Raw genomic sequence first — 19,000 nt, forward strand, 5'->3', positions numbered from 1 at the left:
CAGGAGCAGGCCAAAGGCTCAGACACCATTAGGCAAATCAAATGAACGTTTCGTTTACTAATTTTAAGTAGGATTTGGAGGGCCCCACTCCTTATTTTTATACACTTGGGGCCGCCAACACTAGCGACCAACCGCAGCAATAAAAAAGTCACGAGTCAGGCCACCCGAACCCTGCGCGCCACCAGGGCTGGACCCTCGCGTTCCGAGCAGCAGCGGGGTAACCTGCGCGCGCGCTGCCCCTGCCTGGCGCGCATACAGAGCCCCGGCCTCACAGCTTTCGGCGCCAACCCCAGCGCACCGCGGACAGGCACGTTCCGCTGTTCCACGATGCTCCACGGCGCATGCCCAACAGGAACGTGCCGGGGGCCAGGTCTTCGCACCGCAGCCCCGGAAATAAGCAGGTCAGCTGACCGGAAGCAATGGAGCAAAGCAAGATGGCGTCCCCCAAGAGCGCGCCTAAGGATGCTCAGGTAGCGGGGGGCTTCCAGGGGGGGCTTCGTGGGCCTGGCTCGGTGGAGGGGCTCGGTGAGGTGGCTCCGGGGTGTTCTCGCTGCGGCCGGACGGGTTCTGTGCTCGGCTGCTGCTTAGGCGAAGGAGCGCGGAGAAGCTGGGGCGCTAGCCCCAAAGCAGTGTGTGCCCAGCCCCTTGCGCCCTTGGCAGCGGGGTGTTAGCGCCGGATCTGATGGACTTACGCTGTGTTTCTCTTCCCGAACGCAGGTTATGGCCCAGATCCTGAAGGACATGGGGATCACGGAGTATGAACCCCGGGTTATCAATCAGATGTTGGAATTCGCGTACAGTAAGTTGTCAACGTGCTACATGCAGAACACACTGCTCAGCCTTCCAGGTGTGACCTCCCCTAGCCGGTACTGGGCACCTCTCTCACACAGGCTATTGCAGAGGTGGAGGAGCTTTGGAGAAAGTCAGTTAGGATGATCAAAGGCCTGGGAAAACTGGAGACCAGTAAGAGGAACTGTTAGTATAGTAAACTTTGTTTCAGGGTTTAAACCAATTTCTGATTAGCAGAGATCAGGATGATCTTATGTCATTGTCTGAAGCATCTGGTTCTGGACGCTTGTAGACAAAATACTGGGCGAGGTGGACTGCTGGTCTGATCCAGTGTGGCAGTTTCCGTGTTCCTAATTCTCCAACGTATGGCACAGAAAAAAATAATTGGATGTTTAGAAGGTTTGTGGTGCAGTGCGTTGCTGCTGTAGAGTTTCACCTGTAGAATTTTTGGCTCCAATTTTAGCATGAGAACAAAAGTAAAAATGAGTCTATTGCTATTTAAATATATATATATATATATATATATATAAATAAATAAAACCCCCACTACATTATTTGGCACAATTTGCAGATGTTTCTGGTGAGATGCCCTGGACTGTGGCACAAGTGGGAGCGATATTGCATGCTAGGCTTCATGTACATAAACAAATTCCTGATAGAAAAACTTGTCCTGTCTTGCCCAAGCCTTTGCTGTTAGCTTTTCAGTAAGCACAACTCTTTACAAAAATGTTTTGAAGGAAAAGAGGAGCTGTTGGAAATAAAACTAGATGGGTATTTAAGGATTTATTTTTGTCACACTGAATAAATGTATTGTTGATTATGACGAGACAAATTGATCTTCTGGTTCATGGAATGTGTATTAGGACATAATATTCTTGCATAGTTTCTGGAAAACTTGTAGAGTACATGAACTTTTACTAAAGTTTTGTGAAAAGAGGTTGCTGTTTTTTAGACATGTTCAGGGGGAGATATTCTGTTTTGTTCTTCAAAGGGTATGTGACTACTATATTGGAAGATGCAAAAATTTACTCAAGTCACGCTAAGAAGTCCAGTGTTGATGCAGATGATGTGAGACTAGCAATCCAGTGTCGAACAGACCAGTCATTTACCTCTCCTCCCCCAAGAGATGTAAGTAAAGCTTATTCAGAGAATCATAATATAACAAAAGAATGTGTGTATTGATAACTATTTCCTCTTTCCTCCCCCTAGTTTTTGCTAGATATTGCAAGACAAAAGAATCAGACCCCACTGCCACTGATAAAGCCGTATTCTGGTCCCAGACTACCACCTGATAGATACTGTTTAACAGCTCCAAATTACAGACTTAAGTCCTTGCAAAAAAAGGTAAGGGTTTTATGAGCCAAATGGGATTTTTGTTTGATAGTGACATTTTATTAAACATGATGCTCAAATTATTCAGTTTTTCTCAAGGTACAAACGTAGGTGCATATACTAGTAGAGATTTCTGGGTGCTAAAGGATATTGAAATTAATTCTGGCAGTTGTCTAAAATTACCTACTGCATACAGATATTCTTTCCACTAATTACCTTTTAATAGTTGTGTAAAAGAGGCTATGTTGTTAAATGGTTAGCACAAAGGATTTCACATTAGGTGTAGCCTTGTGGACCATTCAGCCAGCTCAGCTGGAATATTGGGTAAAAGGCAGAAAGTCATCTTTGTTCAGACACAGAATCTGAACAAAGCTTTTCTGGATAAACAAATTGCTAAAGTGAAGACTTATCCTTTGGTTAGATTCTTTTTGCATAGGCCAAAGCAATGGCTTAATAAACTGAAAAAGCAAATCAGAATAAATTATATTGCTTCTTATTAATGTAATAATAGTATTTGTTGGTCACGTATGTGACGGGTTGGATCACAGAAACCCCCCTGGAAGCTGCCAACGCATGTGCCAGGACTGCCTCTGCTCCTGTTTTCCCTGCCAGCTCAGGAGTCCAGCACCCTGTCTTGCTGAGCCAGACACTCCCATCTGCTCTAACAAAGACCCAGGGTCTGAATTACTTGCCCAAAAACTACAGGTTTACCTGAAAGCGGCTCACAGAGGTGTGCTTGTCTTTAACACCCAGAAGCCCAACTCCCAGTGGCGTCTAAACCCAAATAATTCCCCTGTGTAGAATCCAGTTACAAAATGGAGATTCGGAATCACATGGGCAAGTCACATGCCCATGCATGACTCAGGACTTGCAGGTAGCAGCCATTACCCACATGCTACCTTGAATGTCCTCAGGTAGACTTCATATGTGGAGTCTTCCAAGCTCTTTTGTCTGTTAAGTGCTCAATCTGGAAGCACTTAACTTGCACATTCCCGTCCCAAGAAGTGACCAAATGTCCTACGAAGGCTACTTCGAAATCAAGTATACAGCCAATGTTTACAACGTTTGTAACTTTGAATACAAAAACAATACATGCATGCAAATAGGATTAATACATTCAGTAGATCATAACCTTTGAGATCTGTTAAAACACATTCTAAGCATAATTCCATAAAGCCTTATAGGAGGTACCGTTACAACGTATACAGTGAATAGTACAATAATTTTCAGTATTACTCAAAACTAGCAATGCAGTTTCAGTATAAATGATTGGTTAGTAGCTGTAACTACAATATTAAAATTGGTTAGTGCTACCACAATATTAAAACACTGCTATAACTGTAGCAACACTTCTTTTGTAAACACTACCCGAGTAACAAATTTCATCCTGAGACAAAACAAAGTTTTAGATGGCCTTAGTCTGTAAGTGGTGTGTTTAAAATTAAATATTTAATGTAATTTCTTTTACACTTGTATAACTCAAACAGCTTAAGTTTTTAAAAGATAGTTTTTGAAAAGGCTGGGATTCTGCACTTTTGTGCATTTCTACTGGGATGTAGCTCACAGTGTGAGGATTTTGAGAACCTCTGTCCCAGTGGGTAAATTCTGTGACATAAGTGTTGCATTGCAATAGGCTGTGCACGATCACATGTTCATATTTTGTTACTCTTCCATGTTGCAGAGCGTTCATATGCTATCATAGACATAATCAGTGATTCTTAACACTGAAATGATGACTCTAGTCTGAATGCATATGTTCTCTCTCTACAGGTCTCTTCCTCTGCGGGAAGAATAACAGTACCCCGACTAAGTGTTGGTGCTGTAAGTAGACCTAGTACGCCTACCTTAGGTAAGGGAAAGCTCAGTTATGGTTTGCCATATTGACCTTGTTTAGAAAAAACTTGAAACCTATGGAACAGTTCTGAATTTTGAAGAATATTCTTACATGTTAAAAACCTTCTTGGAGTATGTTTTTAAGGAACAGTAGATAACATCCAACTCACCATTTCAATGAACTCTGATATCCTAACAACCTAATGGGTTTTTAGAAAAGTGTAATGGAAGTTAAATGAAAATAAGTTTCTCTGTAAATTACCAAAGCTAGACCATTTGTATTTAGTATGTAGGATGAAACCATTCTTGTGTTTCTGACCTGTTCTATAAAATGGAAACTGTGGCACTCTTTTAGGAGAGAAATATGAACTAGTTCAATGACTTTTTTTAAAATACAAACTGCATTCTGAGGAGGGCTTACACCCTGAACTATATAGATTTAAACAGATTTTTACTGACTGAGCTATTTTGAACCAGATATATACATGTAACTGTGCATGTCTACCTCTGTGAGTGCATGTGCTTGTGGCCACCTGGGAGTTTCACTGTTAGTGTTCATATTCAAATGTATGCATGCTGCTGCACACAGCTTACCCTGCATATCTGGCCATCATTAAGATCTAGATCAAACCTAGCTAATGAAATATCAATGTATAGTGATACACCTCTACCTTGATATAACGCTGTCCTTGGGAACCAAAAAATCTTACTGCATTATAGGTGAAACCATGTTATATTGAACTTGCTTTGATCCACCGGAATGCGCAGCCCTGCCCCCCGCCCCCCAGAGCACTGCTTTACCACGTTATATCCAAATTCATGTTAGATCGGGTGGCATTGTATCGCTGTTCTATAGGAACGTGGCAAGTTCAGTTTTTGAAGACATTTTATGTAATATAAAGAGTTGTATATTTACCTGCACTGAGTCCTCAAACAAAATCATTGTGTATTTCAGGAACTCCTTCAGCACAAACAGTAGCTGTTTCAACAAAAGTTGGCACTCCGGTATCACTGACAGGTCAAAGGTTTACTGTACAAATCCCATCCTCTCAGACAACAGTCAAATCAGGTATAACATAAGATGTCTTGAGACCTACACCACTTCTTATTCTTATTCTTACAAGACCACATATATTGGTTGTTTTGGTTTACTTTTATTGAGGAACAAGAGATCTGCGTGGTGGATCTAGAGTTTCTAACCCTATTAATGACCCTGTGGTTAATGTGATGCCATAAGATGGAATTTTTTTCTTCCATTTGCTCTTTTAAAAACCTGGTGGTGTGGAGGGAGAGAGACACCCACCAACTCACTCAGAAGGCATTAAGCTTGCCTTTTCAACTTTATTTTGGTCCTCAATTCTTTAGTCTTAATATAACCAATACAAATGTGTCAAAGCCATTGTTAGTTTTACTTGGCTATTGAAATAATTCACTTTCTGCTACTAAACAATTACAAATTCTCTTAATTATCTCTCTGTCAGTAAAATTGTCATAGATCCTACTTTAACAAACATAAATAGCAAAAACACCCTTTAAGGACTAAGCCTGTTTAAAAACAAAGCAACCAGAGTACTAATTACTAACAAAACCTGAAGGAAACAATATAGCAAATTTTCATTTAAGCTTTGCAACAAATCCACAATTATGTGATGAAAACTCCATTGAACATTATTGAAAATAAACAGGAATATTAGCATGCAGCACAACTTTCTACTTTGGGATATTACATGTTTTATAACTGGAAACTAAATTTTTATTAGCTTGAAACACTAAATGCTCTTTCTGTACAGGACCTGAAGCTGTATACTTGTGTGGTGACGCTGGCAGCTAATAAACTCTTTTCTTTTCCTTTTAAATGCAGCAACGCCTACTACCCCTACAGTTCAGAATGTTCTGATTAATCCTTCATTAATTGGATCAAAAAACATTCTGATTACTACAAATATGATATCACAGAATGCAGCCACTGAGGCAAATCCATTGAAAAGGAAGCATGAAGATGATGACGATTATGATAATTTATAAAAGGGATACAGTCTGGTCTCCATACTTTTTCAGAGGTGTGATTCATATTGAGTCTGATGCTGAGTTGGAACTTGCCAAAATGTTGTTCACAAATTGTGACAGAAAATGTGTAAATATTCGGAGTTAATGGAATCAGGAGAAGAATGATATTGCTAGAACAATGCTGCAATAAAAGCTGTTTTTCAACCTTGTCTGTGATTCAAAATCTCTTTTGGTGCTTGCTCACCATGATGTTCATTATTATTCAGGGTTTCTGTCTGTCTTGTACCATAGTTATGTAAGTCGTTCCCTCTCCTCTTGACTGTCTCTCTTGTAATTCAAATAGAAATGCTTGAAGCTTTGACGAGTGCAATTTCTGCCAGATGCTTTTCTTACTATATACTGTTTTTTAAGAGAATTTTAAAAAAGGATTTAGAGGTAGGTGTAGAATTTGAAAGGACAATTTTTTTTTTAAACTAGGTTTGAAGTTGGTGTCAATTTTTAAATAACCAGGAAAACATCTTGGTTTAGTTCTTAAGAACATACTTTTTCTGCTCCTGAACTGCTACTCCTAATCTGTCTCTTCAGATGAAGTGTTTTCATGCCACCCCAAATCTGGAACACCATAATTGACCTTGTTGCATATTGTTTTTAATATATCATCTCATTCAACTGCAGCTGCCTATTAAGCTTGTCTGCAGTGATCCCTAGCTTGAGTTGCGACAAAGAATTTAGAACATCATGGGTGGAGACGGAGGAAAGTACATAATGGCAGTGGCTTTGATTTTTAACTAACTACCTACTTTGTGCTGTTCACAGGATCCTAATGTACATAGGGATAAGAGACAGACTAACAAATTTAGCCTCTGTTGAAACAGATGAGCAAATAGTTTTAAGTGTCAATCAATCAGTATTAACTTAACTTAACTTTCTTTGAAAAATATTCACTGTAGCCATTGAAAAACTGCTGGATTGTACTATTTTATGCAAAGAGGTGGTATTTCAGATAAATGAACCCCTTTTTCCTGGAGTATGGTCCAACCTTTATTACTATGCAACTGCTTACTCAAGCTATGTGCAGGGGTGTAGCTGTATTAGGCCTCAGGATAACTGAGCTTTTCTCTCATTAGGAGAAGTTGGTCATGTACTTTGTTACTCTTAAGCTAAAGTTAGTAGAGTAGATTTGTTTAAAGACACTGAATGTGCAACTTGTACTGTTTGAGTACTGGAAGTAGTGAGAATTAATATAGCAATACTGTGGTAGGACTTATGACAGTCATTGGACTGAAGCCCTCTAGCTAAAGGTGACTAAGCTCTGTTTTCAAACTGGCTAAGCATTTGGGCTTTTACAAAATAGATTTCTGGTAGCTTCATTATTAAAATGATCATTGCTTGCAGAGTAGCATTTTCTTTCAAGCCATGTCTTGTGAGAGCTGAAATAGTTGACACACCTTCTTGTCAACTGTCTGAAATGGGCTGTCTTGAGTATCACACAAGCTTTTTCCCCCCTCCTGCTGACAATAGTTCATCTCAATTAATTAGCCTCTTAGAGTTGGTGGCAACTTCCACCTTTTCATGTACTCTGTATATATATCTTCTTACTGTATGATCTATTCTATGAAGTGGGCTGTTACCCATGAAAGCTTATGCTCAAATAAATTTGTTAGTCTAAGGTGCCACAAGTACTCCTGTTCTTTTTGTGGATACAGACTAACAAACACAGCTGCTACGCTGAAACCTCTATAAAGAAACTTATCCTGCATCTTCAGTTGTGTATTTTTTGACTGATACTCAATGAGTTGCCTAGTACACTGTCTAGTTTGGAGCAAGGTACACCATATGAAGGGGAGAGTCTCAGCATCAGGACAATTAGATAGCTATTAACAGTGCTCGTGCAAGAAGCCACTTTGACCACTTTCAATAGTAGTAGCATAGGTGCAGCATGCAGTTCTGGGAAATGCTGGAAGATCATTCAAATTGCTTTAGTTAGATCTTGACCCTGTTGCAGCAGTAACTAGCTTACAGCATGAGCTTGTGGAATGCTAATTGCCCCTAGAAAGTAGCTTCTAGATTGCAGTCTTAGTAATTGTACTGTCAGCTGGAAGGACACATACCAACCTAAGGAGTGTTCCAAAGTGAAAGAAGAGTAGGGCTAAAGTGTCAAGGTTTTCCCCACTCAAAGATGTACAAAGATTTGACTTGCAATTTGCACAGATACCAGGGGAAAGAATTCTGTTAGTAACTCAGAGCCCTCCCCAGCTAGTAGCCCATCTCCAGCAGTTGGGGATTTTTTGCTACTGTCTGTCACTGATGGTCACATAGGCAGTCCCCCCTCCATAAAAACAAAAAACCCACCCAAGAGCAATTTACCAGGTCAGACTTGAAACCAGTTAGTGTTTTGGGTTTTGTTTTTTTTTTGCTCACTGCTGCCCTCGGAAAGCTGTTCCAGAACTTCACTTCTCATGTTTGTTCAGAGAAGTGAAATTACCACAGCAGAACTGCTAAGTACCTGCAGAAGAGGGGTTTCAGTTCATGAAGTTAACAGCCATCCACTCTTTTACAACCTTATCCTTTAGGGAGAGTATACCTCAAAGGCATAACTGCTTATCTGAGTCACTAGTCATCCTCTGGCAAAGGAGCCATCTGTGCCTTAGATTAGCTAGAGCATGCTGCACTCCTTCAGCCTCAGCAGGCCCTGTAGTTTAGTTCCTGTCATGGATAATATAAGAACCCAGGGCGCTGTAGTAAATCAGGAACAAGTACAGCTGGCAGTACTTTTTCCTTGTAGGTCAAGAGGAATAGAGTTAGACAATGCCGTTTGTGTTCCCTGTTCTTTCAAAGTTTTAAGTGTAGCTATTGAACACAATACTATTAGCTATAGAGCCCTGTTGGAGCAGTTGCTGGAAGTTTTACTAACTATATCCATTGGAGTACAATTGGGCATGTAGTCAGAGAAGAATTTTGATAGTTGTAGTTATCCCACTGACATGATCAAACTATTGTCTAGTCACATCAACCTGGGTTAGGAAGCTACTGAGGCTCTGTGGAACAGGTGCTGTTAGAATCGCTCAGGACATAATGCACTGAGAGCTTATGCATTTTCATACTTCTTTATTAAAGCTACAAAAATTAAAATAGGTTAAAATTACTAATATTCACAAAACACAAGGGCTAGTGAGTCATTTTATTAGTGAGGCACCAGTGGCCTAGAGGGAGCAGACCCACTGACAAGTTTGTTGTGCTAGCTAGTTTTAAGACTACAAACAGTGTCTCACTGAGATAAAAGCACCATGAGGGCTCACATGGAAACTTGGGCAGACATTCCTTTTTCTGCATTTGAAGAAAGGGACCAGTGACTAGTGCGATTCAAAATGATCTTCTAAGAACAATGCAGGTAAAACTGTTCACAGTTCAGGATACAACTGGAATGCATGGGCTAGATGAGTCTACTCTCTCATTTAATATTCCAAAGAGAAAGTAGCACTTCCCTCCATTGTTCTGGTACAGCGAACAGCTGCTCAGGCAGATCTAGACAAACAACCCAGGGAGAGCTGCCGTGCCATGACACCCATATCATGGCCAGCACCTGAGACTTGTTTCTTCTGCAGTTTATTTTGTAGCAATAGATCCTGTTAATCATGTAAGAGTGTCTGAGGTGGGAAAGGAAGTGCAACATGGTAACATTAAAAAAGTCACAGGTAGTCTCTTTTGCCCTCAGTTGTCCTCCTCTTTGATGGGGGTACAGCCAGAGAAGAAGCTGGTGTTACTACTCAACATTCGTTTTTTCTTTTTCACTAGTGGCAGTTGGTTCTCCTCGGACTCTACATCTCCATTGATTAAGAGTGCAGCTGTGTTCGCCTTCTTGACAAACACATCTTGCTCAGTGATCTCTTTCAGGACCTGGTAAGAAAATGAGGCTATTAGCTTGAGCTGCCAGAGCACTCAAAGAAACCAGGCAATCCTCCCCCTGAGACTTGAAGGCATCCACAATTGCCAGCTGCCTTTCCCCAGTCACTAATGGTCATCCACAAAATATACTCTATTTTCTTTACATACCAAAACCCTAAAGAGATTTATAAAATGGAGCAGAAAGAGAAAAGTTGGGTGGGAGGGAGCAGAATCCAGTGTACGCAGTTGGCATAAGGACACTGGGAATAAATTAAGGTGAGGTTGAGCCAGGAAAAGGGCCAACATGTCAACGGCTTATTTGAGAGCAAAAAGGTCTAATTCTCCCAGATTGCTCAGAAGTTTAGGGATAAGCAAGAGGCAGAGAAATTGTCTCCAAGAATTTTCTCCTGATTTAGTGCCCACTGCTAGCCAGGAACAAGATACGACAGCCAGTGGCTGGAAATCAATTCCACCCAGGCTCCCCCTTTCTGATTTGTACCTTCTTGGTTGGAGTGATACATATTGGTTCAAAAAAGGTCTCCCCAGCAGTCACTTCAGTGGGATCTTCCAGTTTGATGGATCCTTCAGAATCTCTGGTTTGGTCCTCACTCATAGGACCATCCTGAGGGACAGACATGCACATTAGCCTAATCCAATGCTGCCCCATCAATAAATCTTATTTAGGAAATAGACTTATGGATCCTAGTATTTCACTTCCCCTTGCTGTGAACAGGAACTCTAGAGAAAGTGGCATGGGCACTAGAAGGCACATGTTATAAGGTAACTGGTTCTTCAAGGTGATAAGGAATCAAAAATCACCTAATTTTGCTTTCTAGGTTACCGGGGATGGGGGGGGTGGGGGGGAAGAGGAAGGGAATGGTTAATTCCTCTTTGTTTTAAGATCCAGGNCTCTGGTGTGGGGCTGGGGATGAGAGGTTTGAGGTGCAGGAGGAGGATCCAGGCTGGGGCTGAGGGATTTAGAGTGCAGGGGGGGGAGGGGGGGGGAGGAGGAGGAGGTTTGGAGCAGAAGCCTCCCAGAACCAGACTGCTAGTCAAATGCAAAAGGCAGATAGGGCTACTGTTTGGAATCATAAAATGTCCAGGATGGTTTGTGAGGTAGCTAAAACCAGCTAAGTTCCTCATCGGATGTTTTTAAAAAGCCATGAATAAATGGAGTGGAGTAAGTTTTTTGTACAGTTTGGACCAGAGGCACAAGTTCACGTCTGCTACCAGGCAGAAGGGACTACCATTACCTATCCTCTGAGAAGCATCTTCCAGGTTGCAGCAAAAGTTAACCCAAAAGACTGGAGACCACTAGGAAGACTCCCACATTCATATACTTTAATCTTGCAGGCTGGCAAAGCAGGTGGAGCTACTAACATGGCAAGATACACCAGGTGGATTATACTCAGTGACATTTACAATTGTTTCCAACATAGGGATAGACCTTACGTTGCCAAGTTGTGTGCGTAGGCACCACTAGCTTGTGGATTCCCTTTCTGAATTAGATTATATGGAAGTTATCGGGTAGATGTTGGGTGCATCCAGCACCAAGGTCCAAGCGTCAAATGCAGTAGTACTCACCAGCAGACCAGAATCACGGTTTCTACATTTTGTTGCATCACAGTTACAACCTGCGGTACAGCCTAGCTTCTGCTTCCTGCAGCCACACTGCCTGTTTCCACATCGGCCCCGGCAGGAACACTTAAGAGAAGAGAGCTCAAGGTAATAACAGTTCCACTGCTGCAGAGCTGTTTCTAGATAGCCACAGCAGTCAGAGGGTCTTTACCAGTGCTAGTACTGGACACCAAATTGCATAAGTTACCATGACCCTCACTCGCTGCCACTCTATCCCCAGAAAAGAGATGCAAGTGATCATGTGACTCACTGAGCCATCTCCTAGGGTAGATGTTCATTCTGAATATGAGTGTTTCAGCACCATCACAATAACTTTCAACACCTCACCAGGCCAAATTCAAGCTTGAGACCTCTCCATGTCTCCATTACACATGCCAGCCTCTCTCACAGGTCTAAGTGCATGAAACTAGAGTTTCTCCCAGATGAAACTAATGCACATCCCAGTTCAGAAGTAAAAGGGCTACATTGGTTTTGTGGCACAGTTTTATATTCCAAGTGTGAAGTATCAATCAGCCACTCTCACCTCTGGAGGTTCTGAAACTGCCAAGTTTTTAAATGAGGTTTGAGCACAGCAGTTCAGAATTACAAACTCCCTTTGATGCCAAGCAGCAATTTCAATGCAGATGGCCCTCACCCTTCAGATCAGTTGAGAAGCCTGACATCTGCAAGTTACATGCAGAGTATAGATTTTACATGAGTCTATCTGTCAAAAAAAAGATTTGAGGGAGAAGGCAGTCAACCTTCATAGGGGATCAGAGCTCTGGCTTTGGGGAAATTCAAGCTTAGAATGGCCCACTAGTTCTTACGACGTCAGTGTTCAGCACATGCAAGCTCGGTCCACGCTGCTTCTCCCTCAAAAATCTTAGTGGAGAGCAAGAGCCTGAACAAGGCATCACTATGGGAACCAGGAAGGAAGGGGAAGTTCAACACATCTCCCAAATGCCGTTCTTTAATTGTATGCATGGGCTTCATTTGGTACTCATCACTGCTTGTGGAGAAAGCTGCATGGTACCAGTGTCATCAATATTTTTGCCTCTTATCTCCCACTCTACCTCACTCATCATCTCTTCTGCCTCTTTCCCAATCTACCTGTAGTGCTCAGTGTTCCATACCCATCTTCTCCCCACAGCTTCTTTGGCATCACACCATAGTTAGGACTGTCTGCAGAGGGACTTCGTAATCCTAGCCAGTTTCTCTATGGAACAGCCACATGCACAAGCATAGCATTTCAGAGAGTTACAAACTCTGATGCGCAGGATGTACAGCTGCCCTGGAGCACTTGCTATTTTTGCTGCTATCTAAAGTGTTCAAGTGGGTGGCAGACAAACCATCCATCCAAAGTACTACTGGCCACAACTAAATGCCCTCTGGTGCTGCTGTAGTAAGTGGCTTTTGCTTCAGAATGCCAGTGCAAACCCCACAGTTCAGCTGCATTTCATTCTGGTTGTGCCAGGCAGCATCATGACACACGTAAGTGGTCCCCTCAGTCAGAGCTAGTAACCCAAGCCGGAGGCAGAGAAAGGTAACTGGATCATACCCCTGATAGGCTTTTCTTGGATCCTTTGGCTGCTTTTATCGGCACCCACTCTGCATCTTCCATCTCCCCTCCAGACTCCTCAGATTCAGAGAACAGCTCTTGCACATCCATTTCTGGTGTGTGCGCACGGGGTTTTGCGGTTGTCTGACGGCGAATCTTTGGCTACAGATGAAAATTAGATGGTTTGAGACCTCAAATGTGTCAGAATTTGGACTACTCCAGAGTCCCAGCAACATATCACGCCCAGCTTACTTGAACAGCTAAGAAAACTGCAGGACCAGGGAGGTGCCAAGTCATCAGGTTGGCAGGGATTCTTAACAGTTCAAAGCAACCACTGGTTTAGCTTGTTATTTTTAATGGTGCACTGCCCCATGCTACACAGCTATAACAAGTTATCCTAAATCATCATGATTCCTTCCAATAGCTAGTGGTTAGCATATTGGCAGGCCATAGGATATACTTGATTTCTAGTTTCTTGCTCCCTGGCTCAGCAAACGCTGGTAGTGCTGCAGAGGAAACAGCCTGCTTATCAGAGTGGGGACAAGGTAAACTGTATCAACATACAAGATGTGCCAGCTTTCCTTTAGACAGAAGAGGAGCAACAGTGCCAACCAGTTACAAAAGGATTCTAGTTCTTTTCTAAAGAGGAGGATGGGGAGAATCCTTGGGGCCTGCCTAGGGCAGATGATGCATCTACCCCAGTCTTCAGAACAAAGAAGCTTAATAAAGCAACTTAGGTGCAAGAAGGAAGTTTGAAAGATTTGTTAGCCAGTATCTTTATCCATACAGAGCGTGATCATCCACAGAGAAGTGTGGCAATCAGCACACGGCAGTTGTTTACCTTGGGTGGAATATAATCAAAGGGAGAATCTGGGGACTGAGTTGGCATTTGCTGAATGTGTCGGAGCTTCTGTCCGCTGGCAATTTGGTGGAGTATTAACTTCTGTTAGAAAAGAAGATGAATTTCATTGCATCATAAGTAGCGAAACCTAACAAATTGTGCCACCAATAAGCTGCCAGGTGGCTATGCACACACCCTTCCCTACCTGTTTGAGAGACTCATTCTCCTGGAGAAGCTCTTGATTCTTCTCACAAAGTTCCCTCATTTTCTCAAGTTCTTCATCCTGTTCACAAGAAAGGATGAAATCTGTAGGGTTATTTAGGGTGTGAGAGGTAGAAACTGCTTCCAAACTTCTAGCAGATTGTTCAAGTCAGGAGGAGGTCTTGCTCAATGCCTAGGAGTGCTCTGTGTCTCCACATCCACAGAGGTGGCTCTTCATCATTCTCCAACAGGAGACTGGGCCTTCAGATTTGAGGTCAAGAAGAATACAAGTCTCACTGTCAATTAACTTCCTCTATCCTACCAAACAAGCCAACAGTTCCCTCTTCTCATGTTACAGTCTCCCAACTTTTAACACCTTCCCTACCCTTCAGGGACAATCTCTGAGCTAGGCTAGGAAAGCTCTGCTTCTGTAGCTCGGCCAGCTCTCTTCTTCCCTAGCAATTTGCTATACTAAACTCTAGTAACTTTGAGGGAGAGGATAGTGTATTCCACTGCTGCTTGCTACTGTAGGGCCCACCCTGGAGCTGGTGCTTTCAACGTTCCCACTGTGGGATCCCCTCGAAAGACCCTTCCATCACTGAAAACTGCACTCAGTATGAAGCTATCACTATTCCTTTGGTTGGCCTGAGCATGCAGAAAAGCAGCTGATGTTGGGCTTGTGGAAACTGAACTGGTCTTTGAGGCAAGTCTGTTGTCACTTTGTCTTTGGAAGGAGCATTTATGAACAAAGACTAGAGGCCCAATATTCCAGCCATCTACAGCAACTACTCCAAGAAGCCTAATCTACAGATGGAGAGCAGTATGAATAATTTCCATTGTTACTCAGCCACTCTGAAGCCCATGGCAAGGAGCTGGCATTGCTACAGCAGGGCAATGGGGTGACACACACGTATAAAATGCTCTTGCACCAGGGGACCGCTCCATGAAGAGGGAACCTGCCACAGCTGAGTCCACCTCCAGCCAATCTACCTGGAACTTGAGCCGCTCAAGTAGCTGTTGCTCGTGCTCAGTTAGAGAGTCCTCCAGCTTCTTCTCTGCTGCTTCTTTCTGCTGCAGTTGGCTAAGCAGGTATAGAACCTACAGGCAAATTAACAGCATAAATGAAAAGGATGCAGACTGTAACAAAACATGCTTTTAAGGGATAAACCTCTAAAGGCATGCCTGGCAGTCTGAACATTCTCAGTAGATCTGGAGGTTTTGGGGCAGGAGAAGAGATGGTGTGGTGGGCAATCTCTAGTAGGCAGACAGGTTAGAGAGACAAGTGAGCTAGTTTTTTGCCATCCATAGCATGAGAGTAGTCTGGACCCACTTGAAAACACCACCTTGTGTTCAGATGCAGCAAGTTTGTGCCTTTGAATGGAACTGAATAAAATGGTTCTGTTTTTACTTCAGCAAGATCATTTAGCACCACTAAAACTTTAGAAATGGAAATCAGAAGACAGATGAGGGAGACTTCCTAGGGAGTAATTATATCAGGCCTCCTGCCAGAGGCCAATAAAGCCTCATGAAAATAGGTTTGGGTTTGTTTTGGGATTTTTGGGTTTTGTTTTTTTTAAAAGACAAGTTGCAAATTGATTTTAATTTAACCCTTTCTCTCTTAAGGAAAGAGGCACTTGGATCTAGGATCATGCCCTTAACTCTTTTTCATGGGCAGACCTTTTGGAACCTTTTTGCAGAGCAGCTCCAAGGCTTATGTTTAACCCCAGAGAAGCCATGCAGTGTTAATCACAGTACTCCTTCACCCCTGGGTTTTACCTTTTCCTGATGTTGCTGCTCCTGCATCACCAACTGACTTTGGAGCTCAGCCTCTATATCCGCCACCTGGTTTCGCTCTTCAAGCAACATTTTCTGCAAGTCTGCGCAGTTAGCTTTGCTCTGTTCCAGGCTGCTGTGAAGTTTGCTTTCCTCCACTTTGGAGGAAACTAGCTGAAAGATATCAGTAAGGAGACTATTGAGGAAAATGGGTCCGACTCTCCACAGCCTATGAGTGGGACTGGACATTAGCAACAAGAGTCTGGAGTCAAATTTGAAGCTAGACACACTTGAAATCCATTATCAGGTACCCCTGCACACACACACTTTACTATGGAAACAGACAGAATAGGCAGCACTGACAACAGTTACTAGAATGACTCCATCATTGTCTATTACCTTTGTTTCTGCATTTTGGCATGCCATGGTCTCCCTGGTCTTCAGATCTCTCTTGATCCCACTTACCTCATTTGTTTCCAGTCTTCTTGGACTTGACATCTACTTCTCCTGCCTTGAGTTTTTAACTCTCCCCTTGATCCTCTACAAGTCTGGTTTCCTCCTCCTCCTCCTCTACTCCATTTATGCTTCCTTTATGAGTGGCCTCTTCTGTTACCCCTCAAAGTTACCCACCACATAGAAAGACAATGACTCCTTGCCTGACCTTTATGGACTGTGCTTTTCATTGCTGACTACTCCTTCAGGGACTCTTTCTGCTGTTTTCCCCTCCTCCCTCGCACTCAGAGTACCCCAGAGATTTGTCCTCTGCCCTCACTGCCCCTAGGCACATTCATGTGCTCACAGAGATCTGATTAGTGTCTCCAGACCAGTGCCTGCCAATTTAAAGCCATCTTGTCAGAGACTGAACAAGTTATCTTCCCCACCTCCCAACCATAGACATTGCTAATAAATTTCTGTTTCTCCACAATCCATCCTTCCAGTTTCTGGAAGTCCCAATCAGCCTTCGATCGTATCATACCTTTACTAATCCAACTTGCTCCTTTCTGGCTTTCGTTACACACTTCATCCCTCACCCTTAACCTTCCAAAACTCTGGAGTAGAAAGTTACATGGCTCACTTGTAGCTATGACCATGGTCAGCTCTTTTGTGAACACCATCATGGGCTCCCCCATACCTCCTGTGTCAGATTCAAGATCTTACTGTTCAAGGATGGCGTCTCCCTGCCAAGCTATTTGTCAAGGATGCATCCTGTGTATCTTCCTTCCTACCCCCCTTCCACTTGCCTCCATGCTACTCCCCAGGCCAGGAATCTTATTCTGACCCAATCCAGCATGCCTCGTCCCTCTCTTTCGGCTGCCCATACAATCCACTTCAAGGAGACCAACTATTGTTAAAACCACCATCTATGTAATCTTCAAAATGAATGCACTATTCACTCAATCAGCTACATGATCTTTTTATGACCCTTGCCACAACCCCTTCCCCTGTCATGTATCACCACATTTGTTACTTCCTTCTATTCTGGTCTAACCCGAGATTATGAGCTCTTTGAGGCAAATATGTTTATGGTTATAGCTAATAAATACAGCGCAGCAATCCTAAGAAGATGGGTGTGCCACAATACAGAAAGAATGTACCTCTCCAATCAGGTATTTCAGGGCACACTTTGCCTCTAGAATAGTTGCAATAGTTTCCCAGCGTTGCTTCACCCGGTCTCCACTGTCGGCATCCAATAGCTTCTGCTGCAGATCTGCTATCTGGGCACTCCTTTGGCAAAAAAACACGCATTTGAGCTCAGGGAAAAGAGTTTGGAGTAGTTCTTGGATAACACTAATGTCATATTCCCAAAACGTTACACTATGGAAAGCAGTGTCAGTCAGTTAATTGTTTGCACGATGGTGGGGTCTGCTGCAAAGCTGCATTGGTGGCTCAGCTGGAAATTCATTCTCCTGAATCTGTGCCAAGCCACTGCTTCAGCATCATGCAAGTAGGTGCTGTGCTACCATCTTTCAGATAAGCAAAATGGACACACATCTCTCTTGCATAAATAGTGTTCATTGCCCCAATATCTTGGAAATTCTCACTTGATAGCTATACTCTGTCTGAAACTACACAGAACAGGTCAGCTGTATTTGCTATTCTTCACTTCTCCCAGGTCTCACAGAATGGCTGCAATGGTGAAAGCGTAGGGTATCTTGGGATGATGGTGCTACAGAAATGAGAGCTAGTTCTGCCTGTTAGAAGCTTCATAACATTCTCTTACCTGAGCTCCATCTCTGTTTCCAGGCTTTCTATCTGCTTTGTGATAGAATGGTTTATTTCTGAAGCCTGCACGTCTGCGATCGAGTATGTACGTCTCTGAAGAGAATTGCAGCAAGACACAATATGAAATAATTCGAGGTTGGGGAGGCAGGAGGTGAGTGAGAACAACCTAGTGCTTGAGCAGGGTTGGGCAAACTACGGCCCACAGGCCACGTCCGGACCATCGGAACTTTTAATTCGGCCCTCAAGCTCCTGCCAGGGAGCAGGGGTTGGGGGCTTTCCACATGGCTCCCAGAAATAGCGGCATGTCCCGCCTCCAGCTCCTACGTGTAGGAGCAGCCAGGGGGCTCCAAGCGCCACGCCCCTGCAACTCCCATTGGTTGGGAACTGCAGCCAATGTGAGCTGCAGGGGCGCATGCCACTGCTTCCAGGAGCTGTGGGAGACAGCGCCTGCATATGTGCCTCCATGTAGGAGCCAGAGGAGGGGATGTGCTGCTGCTTGAGGTAAGCACCGTGCAGAGCCTGCACCCCTGAGCCTCTTCCCCACACCCCAACCCCCTGCCCCAGCCTTGATCCCCCTCTCGCCCTCTAAACCCCTTGGTCTCAGCACAGAGTACCCTCCTGCACCCGAAGCCTCTTTCCCCAGCCCCACTCGGAGGTGGCACCCCCAACTAGAACCCTCCCCCACTCCCTGGCTAGCTCAAAGCCTCCTCCCATACCCTGAACTCCTCATTTCTGGCCCCATCCCAGAGCCCACCCCTCACAGATGGAGCCTCACCCCCTCCCGCACCTCAACTCCCAATTTCATGAGCGTTCATGGCCCACCATATAATTTCAATACCAAATGTGGTCCTCAGGCCAAAATGTTTCCCCACTCCTGTGCTTGAGTCTGAGCTTTAGTTTAGACAATCTAAACACTTGAGAGGGGTTGCATTACCAGGAAA

The 19,000-nt window shown here is 43.6% G+C and overlaps 2 protein-coding genes across 2 annotated transcripts in view; one reads left to right on the top strand and one right to left on the bottom strand.

Moving 5' to 3' along the window:
- The first annotated feature begins 387 nt into the window (after window positions 1-387).
- TAF9B (TATA-box binding protein associated factor 9b) lies at window positions 388-6,170 on the top strand. The gene is made up of 7 exons (XM_032797010.1): window positions 388-470; window positions 718-799; window positions 1,781-1,917; window positions 1,999-2,133; window positions 3,892-3,970; window positions 4,910-5,023; window positions 5,816-6,170. The coding sequence occupies exons 1-7, from the start codon at window positions 420-422 to the stop codon at window positions 5,977-5,979; spliced, it is 762 nt and encodes a 253-aa protein (XP_032652901.1). The 5' UTR covers window positions 388-419; the 3' UTR covers window positions 5,980-6,170.
- Window positions 6,171-9,575: 3,405 nt separating this feature from the next.
- KIF4A (kinesin family member 4A) overlaps window positions 9,576-19,000 on the bottom strand; it is a 36,606-nt gene continuing 27,181 nt past the window's right edge. The window contains 10 exon segments of the mRNA XM_075068745.1: window positions 9,576-9,858; window positions 10,346-10,468; window positions 11,431-11,550; window positions 13,022-13,183; window positions 13,863-13,964; window positions 14,068-14,145; window positions 15,054-15,161; window positions 15,840-16,010; window positions 17,432-17,561; window positions 18,058-18,152. Of these exon segments, the coding sequence (XP_074924846.1) occupies window positions 9,673-9,858; window positions 10,346-10,468; window positions 11,431-11,550; window positions 13,022-13,183; window positions 13,863-13,964; window positions 14,068-14,145; window positions 15,054-15,161; window positions 15,840-16,010; window positions 17,432-17,561; window positions 18,058-18,152 (1,275 nt within the window). The 3' untranslated portion in view covers window positions 9,576-9,672.

This window comes from Chelonoidis abingdonii, chromosome 8 (genome assembly GCF_003597395.2).
Source record: "Chelonoidis abingdonii isolate Lonesome George chromosome 8, CheloAbing_2.0, whole genome shotgun sequence".
Classification (NCBI taxonomy): domain Eukaryota; kingdom Metazoa; phylum Chordata; order Testudines; family Testudinidae; genus Chelonoidis; species Chelonoidis abingdonii.

Bases quoted from the DNA above. Each gene is read 5' to 3' on its own strand.
- TAF9B (XM_032797010.1), top strand. From the start codon at position 420: ATGGAGCAAAGCAAGATGGCGTCCCCCAAGAGCGCGCCTAAGGATGCT. The intron at 1,918-1,998 runs GTAAGTAAAGCT...TCCTCCCCCTAG, and splicing joins CCTCTCCTCCCCCAAGAGAT to TTTTTGCTAGATATTGCAAG. The intron at 2,134-3,891 runs GTAAGGGTTTTA...CTCTCTCTACAG, and splicing joins TTAAGTCCTTGCAAAAAAAG to GTCTCTTCCTCTGCGGGAAG.